The sequence below is a fragment of the Necator americanus genome, chromosome I (genome assembly GCF_031761385.1).
Source record: "Necator americanus strain Aroian chromosome I, whole genome shotgun sequence".
Lineage (NCBI taxonomy): Eukaryota > Metazoa > Nematoda > Chromadorea > Rhabditida > Ancylostomatidae > Necator > Necator americanus.
The window spans coordinates 32,848,770-32,868,502 of record NC_087371.1 but is presented as its reverse complement, the minus strand read 5'-3'; the positions used below and the strand labels follow the sequence as shown (position 1 = coordinate 32,868,502).

Sequence of the window (19,733 nt, the reverse complement as noted above, 5' to 3'; positions counted from 1 at the left end):
AGGGGGTTCGATGAGTGAGGCTAGTCATCAGATCGTCACGTCCGCATCAAATCGATTCCGGCGCCATCCCCTAAAATCTCATCAAATTCACATGTGAGAGGGAATATTTATTTGTACAACATATATTCTTTTCAGTTGAGCTCCACTTACTTTTTATGGTGTAAGCTGTCCAGATCTTTGTTCAGGATGGAGCACTGTGAGTCGTCCTGGACAAAGATCTGGACAGCTTCGTCCAGAACTTTGTTCAAACTGATTCCGGAACTTTTCTTTCCTGAATTATATCAACTGTATTGGCCAGAGATTTCTGCTGAATCCACATCCGTGCTTTATTCTTTTCTTTAGCTGTTTCTTTGGTTGTTCACAAATTTGTGAGGTCCTTGTTTTGTTCGGAATTTGATCTAGATTTCCGTTAATTCCCTTCAAAAATTCTTGTTTATGGTAAAGTCAAGCGTTTTCTACCGACGTTTATTAAAAATATTGTATAGAGCCTTGTTCCAGTTATTAAACCGACTGTTTTTTTTTGTAAGATTTTATTTTAACTGCATACTTCTGAGCTTACAGTCAATACAGTAACCATCAAGCATACAGTACTAGTCAGCAGCAATGAAAAAACTGTAAACGCGACCAAAATGTCCAGGTTTTTGCTCGGTATTGGATCCAAAGTTCCCTTCAAATCCTTGTTCATAATATAGTCGCTTTTGCTTTCGCCTCTGTTCACATTTTAGTGGTCTAAAAAATAATTGCTTTAATCCATGCAATCTATTTTTTTAAAATATTTTTTTGGATTTTTTTCCGTGGAAAAATGCTAGAAAACAACTAGATAGCAGACATTCTCGGATAAAATGTAGTTATTCGTTCCATTTTGGCAAACTATGCGTTGTCACAGTCCGCTACCATTTGTTTATTTATTTATTGCAGCAAAAAAGAAATAAGTCAGAATCAGAGCAGAATTCCTAACTGAGTTTTTTTTATGGAGCAACCCTGATAAAGACCACATAGAAAATCCGAATCTAGTCATTTAAAGATTGTTAGTGTTTATTTTTTATTATTTATTACTAAAAGATTATTCAAAAAAAGTAACGCGGTCTTTTTACTCTGTTTTTTATTGCATAAGGCATTAATTATGATGTAGACGAAGAAAAAAAGAGGATTCTGTCGATAAATGTCATCTCATCATATCCAGCAGTTCTTCATTTTGTATTCTGACGAAAAAACTTACATTTTTAAAATGATTTTGATTCGCTAATTCAGGAAGCAAGGAGGAAAACTCGGAAAAAAATACACTGAACCCATTGAATTAGATTTTTTTTGAGGACATCCAAACGGAAAAGAACTCAAGTTGATCTCGGCTCGTTTGCGTTCTCGAACAATCGACACAGCCGCGCGGGAAGAACGCGTGAAAGCACTTGAAACACAGACCTTTTGGCATCCCGGTGGTTTTTTTTTTCTCGGGCTACAAATCCTGAAAACCAATCGTACTTCGTCATTTTGTTGTTTTTTTTGAAGATAAATGACATCGTATAGATATCGATTGGTTTTATACTTCTGGAATTTACGCTGTCACTAATTTTTCGCGGTTTTTCCATCGTAACCCTGAATTTCTCCATTTCTATGTCTCGGACATTGTTGCACAACTACTTTTTTCCAGACCTGACGCTTTTCTTCCTCAGCAGACCAGTACAGCAGACATTTAATTCTCTTCCAATCAAAAATGTGCGTACAAGTAAAAGGTGAAGATAAATGGTAGATTTGTTTTTTTTTCTTCTTTTTTTCCTTTTATTTTTTTCCATAGTTACAGTCTAATGGAAACGACGTGACTTATTGTTCAATTGTGCGGACGTGGAATACGTTCACCATGGGACCCTCGTTGGTTGCTGTCGGAATGTGGAGTTGAATGAGGCAGCTATCGCTCTCTGGGTCGTGTGGAACACAACAGGTCGGTTAGAACCGTTCTGTGAATTATTGACTTTTCACAAACACCGTTTTCGGAGTATTCGAATTGTTATGGAACCTGGGATGATCATAGGGTGTTTGTGGATATGGTATTGATCTTTGGTGATCTAGCTGTACACCAGGTTGTTAATTGATTTTATTTCCCTTACGTGAGCTTGCGGGAAATCGCCCGCATCCGATTTTAAAATGAGCAATTTGATGCGGTTTTAAGTTGTAGAATAACATCCATACAGTATAAAACGTCATAAAGAAAAAATAAGGAATCTAAAATTTAAGGGGTGGATCGTTTCGCCTCTACCTACACGATTCACTTTAGATTGGCATCCCATAAGGGTTCTCAGTTGGAAAACAAGGCTAAACCAAAAGAAAATTAGTAGTAAAAACAGAAACAAATAAATATTTGGGTAGAAAAACACGAAATGCAAAAGGTTCCCTCAAAAAATTGTAAAGCACAATGCGGGCAATTCTGACTTTTTTTTCAATTTCAATTCGATTTTTTCATGTGCAAAAATTTTACAAGTAATTTGATGTACGAATCAATACAGTTATCTCGGAAATCTTTGGAAGTTTTTTGGATTTCCGCCAAAAGTCCTGAAATGAATGTTAGCGGAGAATTCGTCTTTGGACAGAAATTTCTGTTGTATTTTAAATCGCTCTCCCGATGTTAAGGAGGAATCCAACTAATTCGTGTTATGATCAATCAGTCAGATCTTCGTTCAAGTTCTCGTGCGTTAGGATTTCGTCTACCTCTAGAGATATCGATCGAAAAATACGCGTAGAGTTTTCTCTCTGTTCAGTTGTGAAGAGTTCTGGTTAGCTTGGATACGCAAATCGAATTTCTCATCCGAGGCTTCAAAGGAGGTGATTTCCCAGAACATAATGAAGTCAATTGAGAACTTTTTGAACAGCTTATCAGAGATCAAAACAATTTTCTCCCTTGCGGATTGCTCAATGGATCTCACTTCTTCATAAGTTCTTTTTTTTTCCTCTGCCAGAACTCGTTCCTGGATTAGGTTGTTTGCGTGCAAAAGTCACCACAAAAACATGTGAGTTATTCGATAATGCACAATTTTCGTGAGGAAAAATTGTGAATAGAGCCAATCAGCTGCACTAGCTATGCCAGAATAAATTGCTTTAGCGAGCAATTCTATGAATTACACTTTTTTATCCTTGAGATATTTTTGTTCAAGAATTTGAATATAGTTCATTAATTATTTGTTAGCAAAACAGCAAGAACTCTGAATTATTATTTTCTTCTATTTTCCCTCACTCAGTATTATTCTTTGGATAAAATGATGAGGTCAAGAGCGTCCCCAGCATGGGATCTATGTATTAGTTTTCCTAATTTTTTTTTTTTGAAATTGCAACGAGCAAGTCTTTTTTGATGGGAAATATACTCTTCTTTATTTTATCCAGCTCTCTTAAATTGATGGGTCTTGAAAACTGAATGTAAAAAAATTTCACCACAAGAACTACGGTGGTCCGAAATAGCCGGACCCCGGGGGTCGTGCAGACCACCCTGGTGGCTGGGCAGGTGAGGTCTTGGCATTTTTGGCAGGATCCGCTGTTTACAATTTTGGTTACCCCGCCCTCAAAACGCTCATCCAGAGGAGTTCCGCCACAAGAGCCACGGTGGTCCGAATAAGCCGGATTGCGGGGGTCGTGCGGACCACCCAGGTAGCTGGGCAGGTGAGGTTTCGGTATTTTTCATTGGATTTAGCCCGTCAGTTTATGTAAAAAAACCACTCTCTTGAACTTTAATTTATACAGTTGTGAAAATTGCATTTTTTTGTAGTATAACTTAACATTTTCGTTAATTGTAGAAAATTTCAAAAAATTTCTTTGCAGTGGCGATGAATTAAATGTAATTCTTATTTTGTAACTCGTAATTATGGGAGTATAAAGGATAAAGTGCACGGGGTTGATCAATCCCTATGGGGATGCGCCTACGCTTTCGCCTTCAACTCAAACTTCGATTGAGGTTTATGAACTCGTGTGTAGCCTTACAATGACTTGCTTGTTCGGAAGTTCGAATCCGCCCTAGTGCCAACCAAGCCTTTCGTCCCTCTGGGTCCGGATAAATTGGTACTAGACGTGCCCCCGAGGATAAAAACACTGGCGTGACCCTTCGGCTAGCCCCCACAAGTCATTGTATGGGGCAGTTACACGTTCACGTAAACCTCAAACGATTCTGAATTGAAGTGAACGTGGTGGTGGATCCTAAGCGGATTGATTAACCCCTGACACCGTATCCTTTATCCTTTAATTATGAGAGTGCTACTATGTATATGAGTTTATCCACCGTTCAACCATAATCCTACCTATCCAACCGTAATCTCAGTTACACTGGAAATCTAGCAAATAGTTCCGCCTAATTACTCTCCACCCGCACTTTTAGAATTTTCCTACTTCTCTACGATTAAAATTAAAAGATGTTAGGATTTTCCCACCTCTCTACCTTTAAAAATTGAGGATATTGTAAAATAATGAAGATTCATCGAAAATTCTACGCGATAATGAATAATTACTATGAATAGGAAGAATATGTGAAGATACATAGAAATGGAGAGTAGAGAAAGAAAATCGAAGAGAAAAAAAGAAGGGGAATAGGAAAAAAAGTAGGAAATAAATAAATAAATAATAGAAATGAAATAAAATATCCTTAGCGCAAAAACCTGACTCTAAATAACTTGAGGAAACATATTCTCTATTTTTTCGCTTTTACTTCTTCTCCTACTTCTGATAGAGTATTAAAAAATACTTGAAAGTTCCTTATTAGCACCTTCAGCAAGTTCAGATCTAGTTCTTTGAGTTCTTTCATCCTAAAAAAGTTCATGTTGGCTAATAAATTGGAAAAAAACGAACCGAACTCAATTTTTAGCTCAATGTTTTCTGGATCTTTTGAATTTTAGGGATTCTAAGATCCTAAGTTACAGCTGTCGGTCAAGCTGAATCCAACCCAGATCAGCTAAGTTTAAATGTCGCGAACAATCGATTGGATGGGACGAGTTAATTAGTTCGCAAGCACTTTGTGTTTGCGTGGACTCGTTTCCGCTAAGCAGCATATTTGACCCAGAAGTTATCAATTGAATTGCTCTCAAGTTAATTATTCCGTTAATTACTCACTGATTGATTAATCCGACTACTTAATTACTTTTAATCAATTATTCTAATTTGAGCTGATTTTTATTGTAATCGCTGACAAATTTCTATTTTTCTCGGACATTCTTCTTTGATTTTCTTTTCTTTTTACGCTGGAAATCTATCCTTCAATCTCTAGTTTTAAAAAGTTAGAGGAAATTTGAGGTGGGTAGAACCATGAATGCAACGATTTTCATCAATTTCTTTTTTTTCGGGATATACTTGATATTTTAGCATTTTGAGCGAATAAAATTATAAAGTTAGTCTTGAGTATACTAAATTTTTGAAGAAATAAGAGAATTATAGAGAATTTTTAGAGTAAAAAGAAGAAAGGATTGAGCTTGAAAACGTAATGGAAATAAAAAGAAATAAGTTGCGTTTTTTTTTGTTGAATTTTAGGAGCCAGATTCTTGAGTTCTAGGAGCCAAATCTAGGAGTCTTGAATTCTAGAGGATCTAAATGAGTGTGTCATTTTTAAGAAAAAATAAGAGGAGAATTTCTTTTTTAAAAATTGGCAAAAGGGCTAGTATTTACATTGTTAGAGCTCTACCGTATGCTTGCATTTATTTATTTATTTATTTATTTATTTATTTATTCATTTATTATCATTTCATTGTTATTGCCACGTATTTACCTTCGCTTCTCATCCTTCCTCGCATTTTACAAATTCCCAAATTTTTTAGTAGTCATTTTAAGTGCTGCTATATTTATTTGTTCGTTTAATTATATACACAGAAAAAAAAAAGTTTGCTAAAGAAAATCGCTCATTTCTACGATATTCACATTTTTATGTATTAATACATATATTTATTTCTACTATACTTACAACCCTGATTTTATTAAAGGCATCACCTTTGTTTTCATTGAATAATTTTTAACTTTTTTTTTTGATAGGATTCGTAATATTTACATATGTATGTCTTTTATTATATTCATTACATATGCTATTTTTGATTTCTTTAAAAATGTTAGTTAATTGAATGTTTGACCACCACCTCATTTTTTGATCAGAGATGTTTCGCTGCTTCAAAATCCATCATTATCTTTTTTGATTTTAATAATTTTTTCGCTTTATTATATTTTTCTAAACGTTCATTATTTTATCTTTTTCTTTATTTTCTTTATCGCCGCAAAGAAGAAAAAAAAAAGAAATTATTCAGTGAAGGAACAGATGATATATCAGCTGTTTGAATGTCGCGAATCAATAATCGAACTGTTTATTAGATAAGGTGAAGTATTGGTGAAAATTAAAAAACCAAACGGTGACTGGGTTTATTTTTATTGCAATCGCTGAAAATTTTCAATTTTTCTCGGACATTCTTTTTTTTTACTGCAATCGCTGAGAAATTTCAATTTTTCTTGGACAATCTTTTTTTATTTTCTTTTTTATCTTGAACATCTACAAAATGTTTGATGTGACATCATCCCAGCCATAATAAAAGCGATCTAAAATTTCTTATCTTAGAATTTTATTCTTGCTTCCATTTTTAATGCCATCGAGAAAAAGAGGCAAAGCAAACACTTTAGTAATTTTTCATTCGTACACGATTTTTTTTTCTAAACGGGATGTAAATTTTGTAATTAGCAGCACGAATTATCTGTAACAATAAAAAAACAGCCAATAAAAAAATTTCTACTGCTTATATCTCTACCAATACTCCAGTGATGTGTAGATGGAAACACATGGGACATCCCCTTTCTTTGTTGCCCGTGAAAACGTACCTTTCATGAAAAAAAATTCCCTAACTCCTTCTGAATAAATGGATTTTCCTTCCTTTTCTGAGTATGCAGAGAACTTGACATTACCAAATAACGATAACATTAGCAATAAATAAATAAAATAACAAATAACAATAACAAATCACAGACAAATAATAATAATAATGATAATAATAATAATAATAATAATAATAATAATAATAATAATAATAATGCTACTAATATTGTTATTATCAATTAATTTGCTAGTTATATGGCATATCTCGAGTTATTTCCCATTTGCTCTTCAGGAGTGCCCTTTTTTTGAAGTAGTTTTTTTACAGAGTTGTTATATAGCTAGGTAATATAAGAACAATAATTGTAAAATGTTTTAGTTGTTTATTTGTTTACTTCGTTATTTATTTGTTTCCTCTACGTCTATTCTACTGTCTGCACCTAGTATTAGAATTTCTATTAAGTCGCATCTTCTTAAGTGTCTTATTTTTTTAAAACCTATTTTCTTGCTGAACGTTTGTTTTCTTACCCGGCTTCATTTTGATTTGTTATTATAAATGGGTTTTCAAGCCTATTTTTTAAATGAAATCTGTAAATTTTTGGTACACTTTTTTTCTGAAGTCACATATTCCCCAGTGTTTCTTTTTCTTTAGTTTTTTTTTAACTGCAAGTTTATATTTTGTGTTACCTTGTGCCCTACTGAGCTTTATTTTAAATCGTTGTTTTTAAATTAATTAACAGGAAGTGTTTTATTCAGGGAAATAATTCACGTTCCCTATATGGATAGGCATCATTCACTATTCTGATATTTCCTCACTGTTGGTCACTTTGAGACGTTTCATCATTCCAAAAGAAAAAATCTTATGAATAGTTGACCTTTATTGGTAAATGAGAAATAGAACCTCTGTTTCTTGTCTAAATCATATTTTCGTCTCTCCTTCTCCCCGTTGAATCGTTTTTATTTTCTCGAACATTCCGCATTCTGTGATCCTTGATTGCTCACATTCACTGTCCGTGGGTTTTTTTTTTCGAGAAATATCGATGTTAGCGTCTGATGTATTCATCTCTTCGCCGTTCTACTGTTTGCTGATTGCCAGCCGGCTGCACGTAACAGCCAGCCGGCTGCACGTAACAGCCCGGCGGCGAGGTTCGAGGTGCACGTGAGCGCCAGCGCCGTTGCTTACTCCTGATTACTTTGTATCGGATGACTGCCATCAACGAAAAACATGCGATTATTTTTCTGCAATCACAGATTCCTCATTACTATTAGCCTTTATTGATTATGTCACTTCCTACTATACATAAATTCTGTTGTATAAATAGTTGGTTTTCGTTCCACCTCGCTGTTTAGCCGAGAAAAATTCACCGAAAAAATTCTATGTTTCAAAAATTGCAAAAAAAATCCAAAAATTGTTCAAGAATTTCAAAAATTGCATCTTTTTTTTGTCGTTTCTGTTCATATTTGAAAGATTTTCGGAAGCAAATCGTTTCCAGAAGATTATTTTAGTACATCTTAACGTAACAGTATTGTATTAGCCGCATCCATGTTGAATATATTAAGAGTCCCAGGAAATTTTTCACGTAACAACGAATTTCACGAATTTCTTGGATATTAATTCTACCCAAAAAAAATTCTTTTCGCACAAAAACCACTTCTCAAAATTTCCACTTACCCAGAATTTCTTGGATATTAACTAAGATGTGTGAACTAATTCTCAAAATTTCCATTTTCCCAACATTCCTTGGATATTAACTAAGAAGAAAAACGACTTTTCAAATTTTCCATTTTCCTGAACTTTTTTTCTGAAAATTAATTAAGATGTTTATAGCAGCACAGAATAGTACATATGTATAGTATAGCGCAGAGGATATTAGTTTTTAAGATTTAAGAGTTTTTAAGACTTAAAGATTTTTAAGATTCAAGATTTTTTTATTAAAGATTTTTAATATTTCAGATTCGGATTTTTAGGGTTAAAATTCTTGGACATTATCTGCAACGCTAAAATTAGGAATTTCTAGTTTAGATGGCAAAAAAACTCATTCATAAAGAGGATTTTCATGTTTTCAAATGATTCGTCTCCGCTATATTATTATTTATCTTTTTTTTATTGGAGAAGAAACGAAAAATGCTTTAAAATCATTTTGGAATTATGGGAAAATTATTTTATTTTAAATCGGCAAAAAACTGGTGCTGCATTCCAGTATTCATAGATCGATTCGATCTAATTATGTGCATACATAGGCATCCACGGCTTTAATGTAGTTTCTCCCCAATTGACGGCACAATCCAACAGAATGACTCAACTAAAATTGTAACTCCCGTTTTGATTAAATATTAGTACTACACATTTATGATTATCTTTCGATTATTCTAATTATTAATAAATTATTCCTACTAAAAATTGAGAACTGCAATATTATTCCCTTTTTTTCTACTTTTTTCTCTTTTCTTCGCTTGTTTCCTGCCTTCCTTCCTTCTTTATCTCTTTCCTTCTTTCTCTCCTTCCTTCTTTCTCTCTCTCGTTCTCTCTCTTCCTCTTTCTCTCGTTACTATTGCCTCTGGTAAAATTTTCTCTCTGCGAAGCCATTTCAATTTTTTTTCTGCATCATCTTCCTGATTTTCTGTTCACATCAGTAAAAAGGCTGGAATGGAAAAGCATTAAAGGCATCACCCTACGAATCTGACGTGATATGGATTTCAAAGATTATAGGGATCGTAGATCACGGAGAGGGGGGTAATTCCGTCCATTTCTTCCTAATTGCCGTAAAAAATGGCCCGGAAGATGCGGCTTCGAGCGTTCCGGCGCGCTATTTTCTGCAACGAGTTCGATTGGAGCGCGCCAGCCTTGTGCACGCGCCGCATCTTCCGGGGAGTTTTTTTACGGCAATTACTAAAGCAATTCGAGAAATGAACGGAATCACTCTCCTCTCCATAGTCTCCCATCCCGTAGACGAATACTCCACCTGAAATCCTTACCATCTCAGATTCGTAGGGTGATGCTTTTAACTGGGATTTTCTTTATTGTGATTTTTAGGGTACTCTTCTCTAATATTAACAAGAGAAATCACTTATCAAAGCCCTTGGATTAAAAATTTAACGACAGCAAAAAAATATTCCGTCGTATTGACTGATCACGTACTTGCTTTTATTATGTTTTAACTTAAGGCAATAATCAGAAAAAATTTATTTCGGTCATCTTAACGTAGGAACTTTCACTGCTTACTGTGCCACTTCCGCAACTGTTCTTTCCTATTTTTACTCTGAACACCAGGGATTTTTGAAATTCGTGTGTATTTTCATTCCGTGGAGCGCACATTTCGTAGTTCAGCGACTCAAAAGAATCGATCTGCTTAGTTTTGTAACGTAATAATAGTTTAATATTTTTTAATAGAAGAATAGAACACAAGATAGCTTGAGAATTTACAATTATTCCCAACGCGCTATGTTTGTTGGCGTGTACTCGGCTCCAGCGATCGATCGGACGAGAATCGATAGAACTGCGGCGTTGACCACCTTCTTAGGCACTTTTGTCTTTCTTTATGACAATTTCTCGCGCAATTTTGTTAGATATGTTTAAATCCTTTTTTTGTTAATACCGCTACTACCGTGCCCTATCGATTATTGTTCCATTGATCGATGTGGGCCGGGAAATGACGCGTCAGGTCGATAGAATACGTTCAGCGTGTGTGATACGTAAGTCATGTGAGTCATTGAGTGGTGCCACCGACGATGACTCACCCGAAGGTAATAGAATGAATGGTATTTATAGCAGAGCGACTGACACAACCGTATCAATTCTCCAGAAATTACTTTATTGTTTGCGTCCCGCGTTGGAATCTGATCTAGTGGTTGATAAGTGTGAATTTCCACCGTTTCTACAGTGAATTCCAATGAATTCGAAAGATTCCGTGGACGGTTTTGTGGACTCGCCCAGTCAATCTCCCAGTCTCCATCACCTGAATCAATCAATAATGTGATTATTTCAGATGATCAAATGGACGGAATTGCCGAATGAGATTATTCATATCGTCTGCGATTATTTAAGTTTTTCTGAACGTCGAACATTTTCAATGATTAATCGTCGTTGTCGACAGATTATAAACGCCCGTCGAGAGAAGATGGCCGGAGTAATTGTTCGAGGAATGCCGTCCATAAATGTACAAAAAAAAATCCATGCTGTCATTTGATCACCAATCATTTTTTTTTTCAAAAGATCTATAAACCCAGATTTTTCAGTACTATTATATTGATATCGCCTTTATTGATGGATCACATCTTCGAAAAGAATTTAGCTGCTCATATTGCGGTACAACCGATGTAAAAACTGTCTTAACCGATTAGTGAGTGCTAGAGATTTGCTTACATCATTTACTGATAATGGCATTTTTTTCTAAAGTTAGTGCTTACGCCTTTCCTCACGCCATTTATTGATAACGACATTTTTTTTAATATTTCTTCTTTTAAATTTATTAAATTTAATGTTCCTCTTTTAATTTTTTAAGCATAGCTTAAGGAGAAGAGGCTGATATTTATTTATTTACGTAACTTTACGTGCCATTTACGTAGTTTTCTGAGAATATAATTACATTTTTTAAAGCTCAAATCCATTTGGAAGCTGTCATAATGGACGAATACGAAAAGTTACTCCATACCAGTTAATGGCGATGTACTTCAAATGTATCCTTCAACGAAGTTCCGTTGATACTCTCTACATTGGACTGGTACGTTCAATAGAATTTTTTTCACATTTCACGAAAATAACGCACAAGAAAACCATGACACTACGTCTGAGATTTTTTTTTCTTTTTTTTTCTAAATTAACGCTGGAACCGAATGTCTTGTTGTGTAAGATTCAGGCGAAATTCTAGTGAGCTCTGTTCCATCTTGTTTTTTTTTTTTTTGTTTTATGGCACACCTCCAGGTGTTTTCAATAAATAAATATCAGTTATTGGTGCGTCGGAAAACGGTGAATTGAGCTCTATAAAATGTCAATGCTGGAAAACCCACAAAAAAAGGTTGAAGGATGAAGTCTCCGGGTCATCGTAATCCACTTGGGATGCACCCCAATGCGCCTGACTACAGTAACGAAATTTTTTTTAGGTTTTTTATAAACGGCCTAAACAATGAATTACGTGATAAGCCGAGTATCACGTCAGTGTGCTTATCCTCGTAGACAAATTTATCGATTATCGACTAACTTATCGATCCCTGAAGAAAGAAAGGCTTCGTTTACCACTAGGGAGGTTTCTAGCCATCGATCGTGCGGTTACAGCCCTACCTACCAACTGCGCTAAACCCGGCCCGAAACACTATGGACAAGCCCCTTTCTTAAATCCAAATATTTTTAGGCATATTAACATGGAACTTCAAAATTTGAAATTCAAAAAATTCAGCAGCACATGCAAAAATTTAAAAGTAAATTCAAAAACATATGCTCATATGTCTGAACAGTGACGTTTCTTAGAGATTTTCTTCTTTTCCTTGTAGGTACATTTGCTACCGAGTATATAGTCGGCGTAAAGTGTGTTCTATCAGAGCGACGCATCGCGCCCTCGATGAAGGCATCTCCAAGTTTTTCTGCTTAGAGCGGCGCTACATACTCATCGGGATTCTTTTCTTTTCCTTCGCCATAGTCTTTCTTTCTTTTTTCGTATAACGGTGCAAGGATAGGATGACATGTCTCTCACTTTTTTGTAGATAATCAGCATTTGTTGTGATCGGAGATGAGTAAAATCCAAAAATTCGTCCCTAAAAAAGTCATCTACACTCATTTACGCGAAAAGTGAGCTTGAAATAAAATTTCTACTTACCAGAATGTTTGAGGAAATGCTTTGGGATAAATAGAACGTATTAAATGATAATATGTAGATAAATATGCACCTGAATAATATATAATATGTAAGTAACAATATATACTAGTACACAATATAAATAACACAATAAATGCATAAATAACATAATAACACGCGAATATAATAATATGTAAATAACAAACTAAGACTTTAGAGGCGCCCTAGGAGGAAGCTCCTAGGATCTTAGAGCTCCGAGCCTAAAAGCAATGAAATCATTAAAACCAGGACCCCGCTAAGATTATGTAATCTTACTCATCGGCTAGTTTACGAAAGAAAAAAAGAAAAACTACGGAAAACAGGATGAAAAGAGCTCCGGAAAAGTTTTCGTGCTTTGTGGAGAGAGCTCAGTGCGAGATTTCAATGAGCGTGAAGCGACGTAATACGTTTTACACCAAGTTTATTGCAGTTTGTGTAAAATATCTTTGCACCCATGGATGTGTTTTAAACTTTGTTGCAAAATTGTGTGCTTATTTATTTATTTTTTTATTCGGAAGATCATAAGGTCTGATACTCTCGTAATGTAGTACATAATAGGATTTGTGGTGCGAACTCTTTTTCAGGTAAAGTCATAACCAGCGCATTGTTTATTTTGTCCACATAAAATGCCCATTTTATAGGTGGACGTTGTTCCTTTACTTCAACTCGTTGACTGCCGTGTGAACACAATCGTATTGCCGGATGAGAGTGAAACTGAGGACATAAGGCGGTTGGGGCAGTCACCAAACACAGTAATGACAAGAGTGCTTTGACTCAACAATCCGGATACTTCACGAACCCTCATGCTCAATTTTAACCTATGATTCTCTTCATCATCTTACGTGTATTGTACTTTTTGAAAATATTGCTCTATATGATTAAATAAACGGGTGCACAACGGGTGGACAAGTACATTCCTTGACTCTTGTGTCATGCATATCATTTTATTCACACTTCTATCTAGCCTTAGTGTGGCGCAGTCGGTTAGAGGTGCGTCGTAGCCACACGTTCGTAGATGGTTCGAAACCGCCATGGTGCCGACCAGCCTTTCGTCCCTCCGAGATTGATAAATTGGTACAGGACTTCTCTGGGAGGATAGAAACACTGCCTTGATGATTAGCTGACCCCCACAAGTCACATTATATGGGCCAACACGCGTTCCAAAACCTCAACAACTATGAAATGCAGTAAAACCCGTTGGCGCATCCCAAGTTGATTGATACGCCAGTGACTTTATCCTGACTTTTTTATCTTAAGGATAAATGTTAGCCGGCTACCTTGTGTTTAGTGAAGAGAATGAAGGGATAAGGCACTCCGCTATGGTTACATTCAAATTGGGGTGAAACTCCCAACCTCACTATTTTACTTAAAAGCATCACCCCAGGAATCTGAGGTGGTGCGGATTTCAGGTGGGTTATGCCTATACGGGGTCGTAGATTATGGAGGGTTATTCTGTCCAGTTCTTCCTTATTGCCGTAAAAAAAACGGCCCAGAAATTGCGGCGCGTTCACAACGGTGGAGCGCTCCAATCGAACTCGTTGTAAAAAAAAGCGCCCCGGAACGCTCGAAGCCGCAACTTCCAGGCCGTTTTTTACGGCGATTAGGAACAAATGAGCGTTATCCCACCCGTTTCTGCAATCTACGATCCTGTATAGTCTTTGAAATCCATATCACGTCAGATTTGTGGGCTGATGATTTTAGCACTCCATTTTTACTAATTTAAGAAGAAAGAAAAAAGATAAGAAAAAAGAAATGAGAAGGAAAGGAAAAAAATGAGAATAAAATAAGCTAAAAAGAAATGTTTTGGATTGTCGTAACTTTTCTGATCCTAGTGAACTCTACTAAGGCTTAGGGCTTTAATAACTTCACACTAATGAGGAGCGGTTGTCATGTGCTGAGAGCTGGAGCATCGTCATCGTCTTGCGGAATCAGGTTGTGGATTTTGTTAGTACAATTTTAAAATCAATGGATTGACCAGTGCAACACTGTCAATAGTATTAGCTTAGTTCTTATTTGCAACCCCCTCGATCAACAACTAGGTATTCCATGACGTTCCAGAAATTTCTATATACAAGCTCCTTAGGAAAGTTCTAATTTATTATGTGTATTTGCAACCGCCATGATCAACCTTCAATTATTCCATGGGATTCCAGAAATTTCTTCAATATACCGGCTTCTTAGCAATATTTCTATTCTATTATGTGTCGTCTTACTGTATGTTTCGCTGACCTAATTTTGCGTAGACATGGAAGCCCTGTCACTTATATCATAGAAGAGTTATTCTTATTTCTTTCATATATTTGCATATATTTTCCCAGGAAGATTTCTAGAATAGATTCTAGAATAGATTTATGCCCAGAAGCTATTTGAAACTTCAGATACTCTTCTGATTTGGCCGAATTTGTCCACATTAATTCGATCAAACCGATCCATAGTGTTATATTTAACGTCTGCAGCCAAAGTATGCGATGTCTTTCATTGTTGACGTTCGAAATTTTATCTTATTTATTTCTTAAGTGTTTATAATATTTACGATTAATAGTTTGTCTAAACATAAAAATCCATATATCAATATATAATATTAGTTGCAAACCAAATAGTGATATTTAATAATTCAATGGAGCGTAAAGCTTAACGATCCTTCTAAATCAATCAACAATTAATAATTACAATCCAGCAACTACAGTATATACAATCCACAACCGTAACGGTTAAACCACTCTATGACTGTGCTCGGTTCGTCACCATTGTCATCTTCTTCTTCTCCTTCTTCATCCATTTCTCGTATCCAGATGTTTTACGGACCATACCGTACTGGATCATACTGTGCACCATTTCGATGAGCGATTTTCGAACATCCGTGTAGGTCAGCCCGAGAAGTTCGCGGGACTAAAAGTGTTTGTTGTTTGTTTGTTTGTCTTATAAAAAATCTGTCAACATAATCCCAACTAACCTTTGTGTTGTCGAATTGTAGTTCCGGGCCCACTCGATGTACAACCGCGGCCACATGTATGTCAATTTTTAGGGCGTTATAAAGTTTTAGGATCCAATTTGGCGCCTCCGAATGGGTTATGGAATATCCTGGAATCAGTTAGGACTAACGATGGTTCCGTTAGTAATTTGACGTTAGCTGGAATGAATCTTACCCATTTTTTTAAACTCTCTTCGTAACCACCTCGCCATATCCTTGAACCAAACCGATCGTGCTGAGATCAAAATACGCTCTCCATCCGTCTCCTTTCTTGTTAGTGCTTCTAAAGGAGGGTGAATTATTTTACGTTTATTTTTTATTTTAAATTAATTTAGTTTTTTATTTTCATTTCAAAATGGATGCTGACCAAAAAGAAAAGTATGCAAATTATTTTTACGTTTATTTTTAATTTTTTAATTTAATTTAATTTAATTTTTTATTTCCATTTCAAAATGGACGCTAACCAAAAAGTAACCAAAAGTAAATTATTTCTACGTTTATTTTTTTATTTTTTTTTAATTTAAATTTGATTTTATTTTTTATTTTCATTTTAAAATGGAGGCTACACTCACCAACGTGGGCCTTAGCAACATCACGAACATCCACTATTCCTAGGCTAACTTTTGGCGAAGATAAATACGTACGGCAATCCATCATTCTTCCGATTATCTAAAGGACATAACCTCGTTTTTTTTTTGTAACTTTAGCTTCCCGAACCCCTAAAACAGTTTAACTTACTGTAGCGCTGCCATTCTCACAGTCTGAAAGCACCGGGCCAATGATAAACGTCGGATTAAGAACTGTTAAAGCGAAACGGTCGTCGTCTGGAATTGGAACCATCTCGATCCACAAACATCACAAACGAAATTGACTTCTTCTACGAAGAATAAAACTCACAGTCCAGTGTATTCCAGAATTCCCATGCTGCTTTCTCAGCCATTGTTTTACTTTTCGCATAGTTATCAACATTCGGACTATCCAGATCAGTCCAACATGTTTCGTCGAATATTTGTGAGTCGTTTGGATGTCCATCTAAACATTTGGTGATCTACGCAAACGTATTAAAAAATTTATAATGGTTATAATTTATAATGGTATAAAGGATAACTGCCTAGTGATGAGAATGTTGGCGCTTCTTCTACTTTCATTTATTCTTTATTCATTCATAATTTATCTATAATTTTTATTGTTTTTATTCTAATTATTTTATTTTATTTTCTTATTATTTATTCCTTTTTTATTATTTTTGTTATTTTTTAGTTCGTTCTTTTTATTATTTATTTTATTACTATATTCATTTTTTATACTTTTTATTTTTATCTATTATTTACATTGTTTTTTATCCCTTTCTTTTTTATTATTTTATTTATTATTTCTTCATTATTTCTTTTATTCTTCTTCATCCATACAAAATACTATTATGGGCAAGTTTCTCTTCATGCAATTTAAGTTTCATGGAATTTTATGCATTTTAAGTTTTTTTTCTTGGAATTAGATAAGAATTAAATGAATATCCTAAATTTACCATTGATTGCCGAGCAACTGCTTGTCAGGACCACCTTTTTCACAGATGGTTCCATCGATGCTGCGTGTAACACGTGAAGAGTCCCGTCCACAGCAGTTTTGATTGTGAACTCATCCGCCACTATCGGCCATGGTGATGCAACATGTAGAATAAATGTGCAGCCATTGACGGCTCTAAAATAATTTCCCTATATTTTACGGTGGATATTTGGAATTTTTGCAAAAGTCATTGTGTTGTAGGAGCAAAAAAAAACAGAACGTGGAAGGCTCATGTCATTTTATACAATTTTTATTCTAGTTATTTATTTATTTTTTTATTTTATTATTTATTATTCTTTAAATATTTATCATTATATATTTATTACTTATTATTTAATTATTTATTATATATATTTATGAATATTTATTATTTATTTATATTATACTACATTATATTATTTTTTTTTCATTTTACATATTTTATATATTTTATTTTATATATTTTTTAATTTTTTTTTTATTTTCCGAAGCGAACGTTTTTAACTCTCGTGACACATTTTTCCGATAACTCGTATTGGCCGTCTCTCGAAAAATAAGTAAAAAAATAAAATAAATAAATGTAAAAAAATTACTAAGATCACTTATCAGAAAATTTATTGTAACTAATCCGCTACAGTACTCGCGGCCAAGTTAATTCTTTTCTATTCTTCGCAAGCGTGACCAGCTAATATTTATCCAGAAATATTTGTTTATCTATTGTTGACTAATTTGTGCAGTGTTTACTCGAAAAAAGAAAGCTGGAGAAAATCTCACCTAGTCCAATCCTCTTCATTCAGTAGATCCGCCTCAACGAGTTCCAATCGTTCTTTTGCATGGCGAAGGCGAAGCAGAGGAGAAACCTGCATAGATCTTGCTTGATAATAATTTATTTAAAAATAAAAATTACAAGAAATGATAAAAAACCGAAGTTGATTTGGAAAAAAATAGAAAAATAAAAAATAGTTTTGCAAGTTTTCTAAAGTAAATATGAAACAAAGAAGAAAATCTTCACGATATTATCATGATGATTTTTTTGGGATAGTACTTTTTTTAAAGAAGAATTGTTCACCTTATGAGTGTTGTTTTTGCTTCTAACCGTTCCACGAACACTGTAACCAGCATCTAATAGTTGTTGGACGCAATGTAGAGCCACATACCCGGATGCTCCAGTGACTAACACCACTGAATTAAAGGAAAAGTTAAGGAAAGGGAGATTCAGAGAAGTAAACTGAATTGAATTGTAAGTAAAATAATAATAATAATAATAATAATAATAATAATAATAATAATAATAATAATAATAATAATAATAATAATAATAATAATCAAAGAATTAAAGAATAATGTAGATAATAAATGTAAATGATTAAATAATGTATAATAAGAAAAAAATTAAATAAATAAGTAACCAAAACTATCGATTATTTGATTGCAACATTTCTGGAATGTTGGGGACCGATAGAGAAGAAATGGAATTCGTTAAGGAATGAGTGAAGATGGCAAATTTTCCTGAAAACCCCGATTTTTTTCATCTTTGACTTTTCACTCTTTCCTTGAAGATTTGATCAGGGAGTTACAGCAAAATACAGAAAAAAATTCGAGAGAATCCAAATTTCGAGAGTCTGTGAGGGGAAGAAAATCCAGATGACAATTTTCTAGGATGAAATATAAGAAGAAATACTCACCTTGCTTAGCTCTATCCTCATCAGTTGACAGCATTTTCTGATCGCAATTCGTCATTGATTCTGTAACGAAAATTCGAGAGATTTTCGGATTTTTTGAAGAAAATAAGAAAAGGTACGGTAGGGTACACAGGAAAAAATCACAGGAAATTCCCAGATGGAGCAAAAACTTCTCAAATATGGATCAGGAGCAATGCAATGAAGATCTGTAAACAAAATGAAACTCTCAGAACAACTTAAATCCACAAAGGTAATCTTTTATAAGGGGACCGATGGCTGCTTGACCTTAAATATGATGCGCGACCTCTCTCAATCTTTTGCTCCAGGATATAGGACCTCCTTCAGGCAATTGTGTTCGTAAGGCGCTAGTTAACCTATATCCTCAAGCTTACGGTTCTTTCGTAATCCCAGATGGAATTTCATGGACGAGGTGCGAAGATGGTAATTATGCCTCAAGCATATCTTTGGTTACTAACCAAAGATACGCTTAAGGCGTAATTACCATCTTCGCACCTCGTCCACGAAAAACACTTTTTTTTTCTATTTCAGTAATCCGTACCCCTACTTTTCTTCTCATTTTTCTCTGCTTTTATTTTTATTTTAGTATTCCGGAATGGTAGCTTAACAAAGCTGAATACACTCAAATCATACTGTAGGTGTACTGTAATATGGTGAGTATTGTAGACACAAGCGCTATCAGCAATGATCTCGCAAATTGTGGTCGACTTCTGAGAAAAAAAAATGAACGTGGAAGGCAAAATCTGTTATTTTGTCCTTATTTTTTTCTTTTCCTTCTCTTTCTTTTTCTTTTTCTTCTTCTTCTTCTTTTTCTTTTTCTTCTTCCTCTTCTTCTTCTTCTCCTTCTCCTTCTTCCAGCCTTGTTGTTCGGATAAATTCTCTCT

The 19,733-nt window shown here is 34.7% G+C and overlaps 2 protein-coding genes across 2 annotated transcripts; one reads left to right on the top strand and one right to left on the bottom strand.

Moving 5' to 3' along the window:
- Window positions 1-1,894: 1,894 nt before the first annotated feature.
- On the top strand, window positions 1,895-13,409 carry RB195_007565 (uncharacterized protein; the record flags this gene model as incomplete). The annotated part of the gene is made up of 5 exons (XM_013452995.2): window positions 1,895-1,936; window positions 10,795-10,965; window positions 11,045-11,148; window positions 11,406-11,529; window positions 13,278-13,409. The coding sequence occupies 5 exons, from the start codon at window positions 1,895-1,897 to the stop codon at window positions 13,407-13,409; spliced, it is 573 nt and encodes a 190-aa protein (XP_013308449.2).
- A 1,948-nt stretch (window positions 13,410-15,357) lies between these two features.
- RB195_007564 (uncharacterized protein) lies at window positions 15,358-18,889 on the bottom strand (the record flags this gene model as incomplete). The annotated part of the gene is made up of 10 exons (XM_064181264.1): window positions 15,358-15,525; window positions 15,590-15,717; window positions 15,783-15,890; window positions 16,180-16,276; window positions 16,346-16,431; window positions 16,505-16,639; window positions 17,133-17,305; window positions 17,924-18,009; window positions 18,219-18,331; window positions 18,835-18,889. 10 exons carry the CDS (start codon window positions 18,887-18,889, stop codon window positions 15,358-15,360), a joined length of 1,149 nt encoding a protein of 382 aa, XP_064038070.1.
- Window positions 18,890-19,733: the final 844 nt, after the last annotated feature.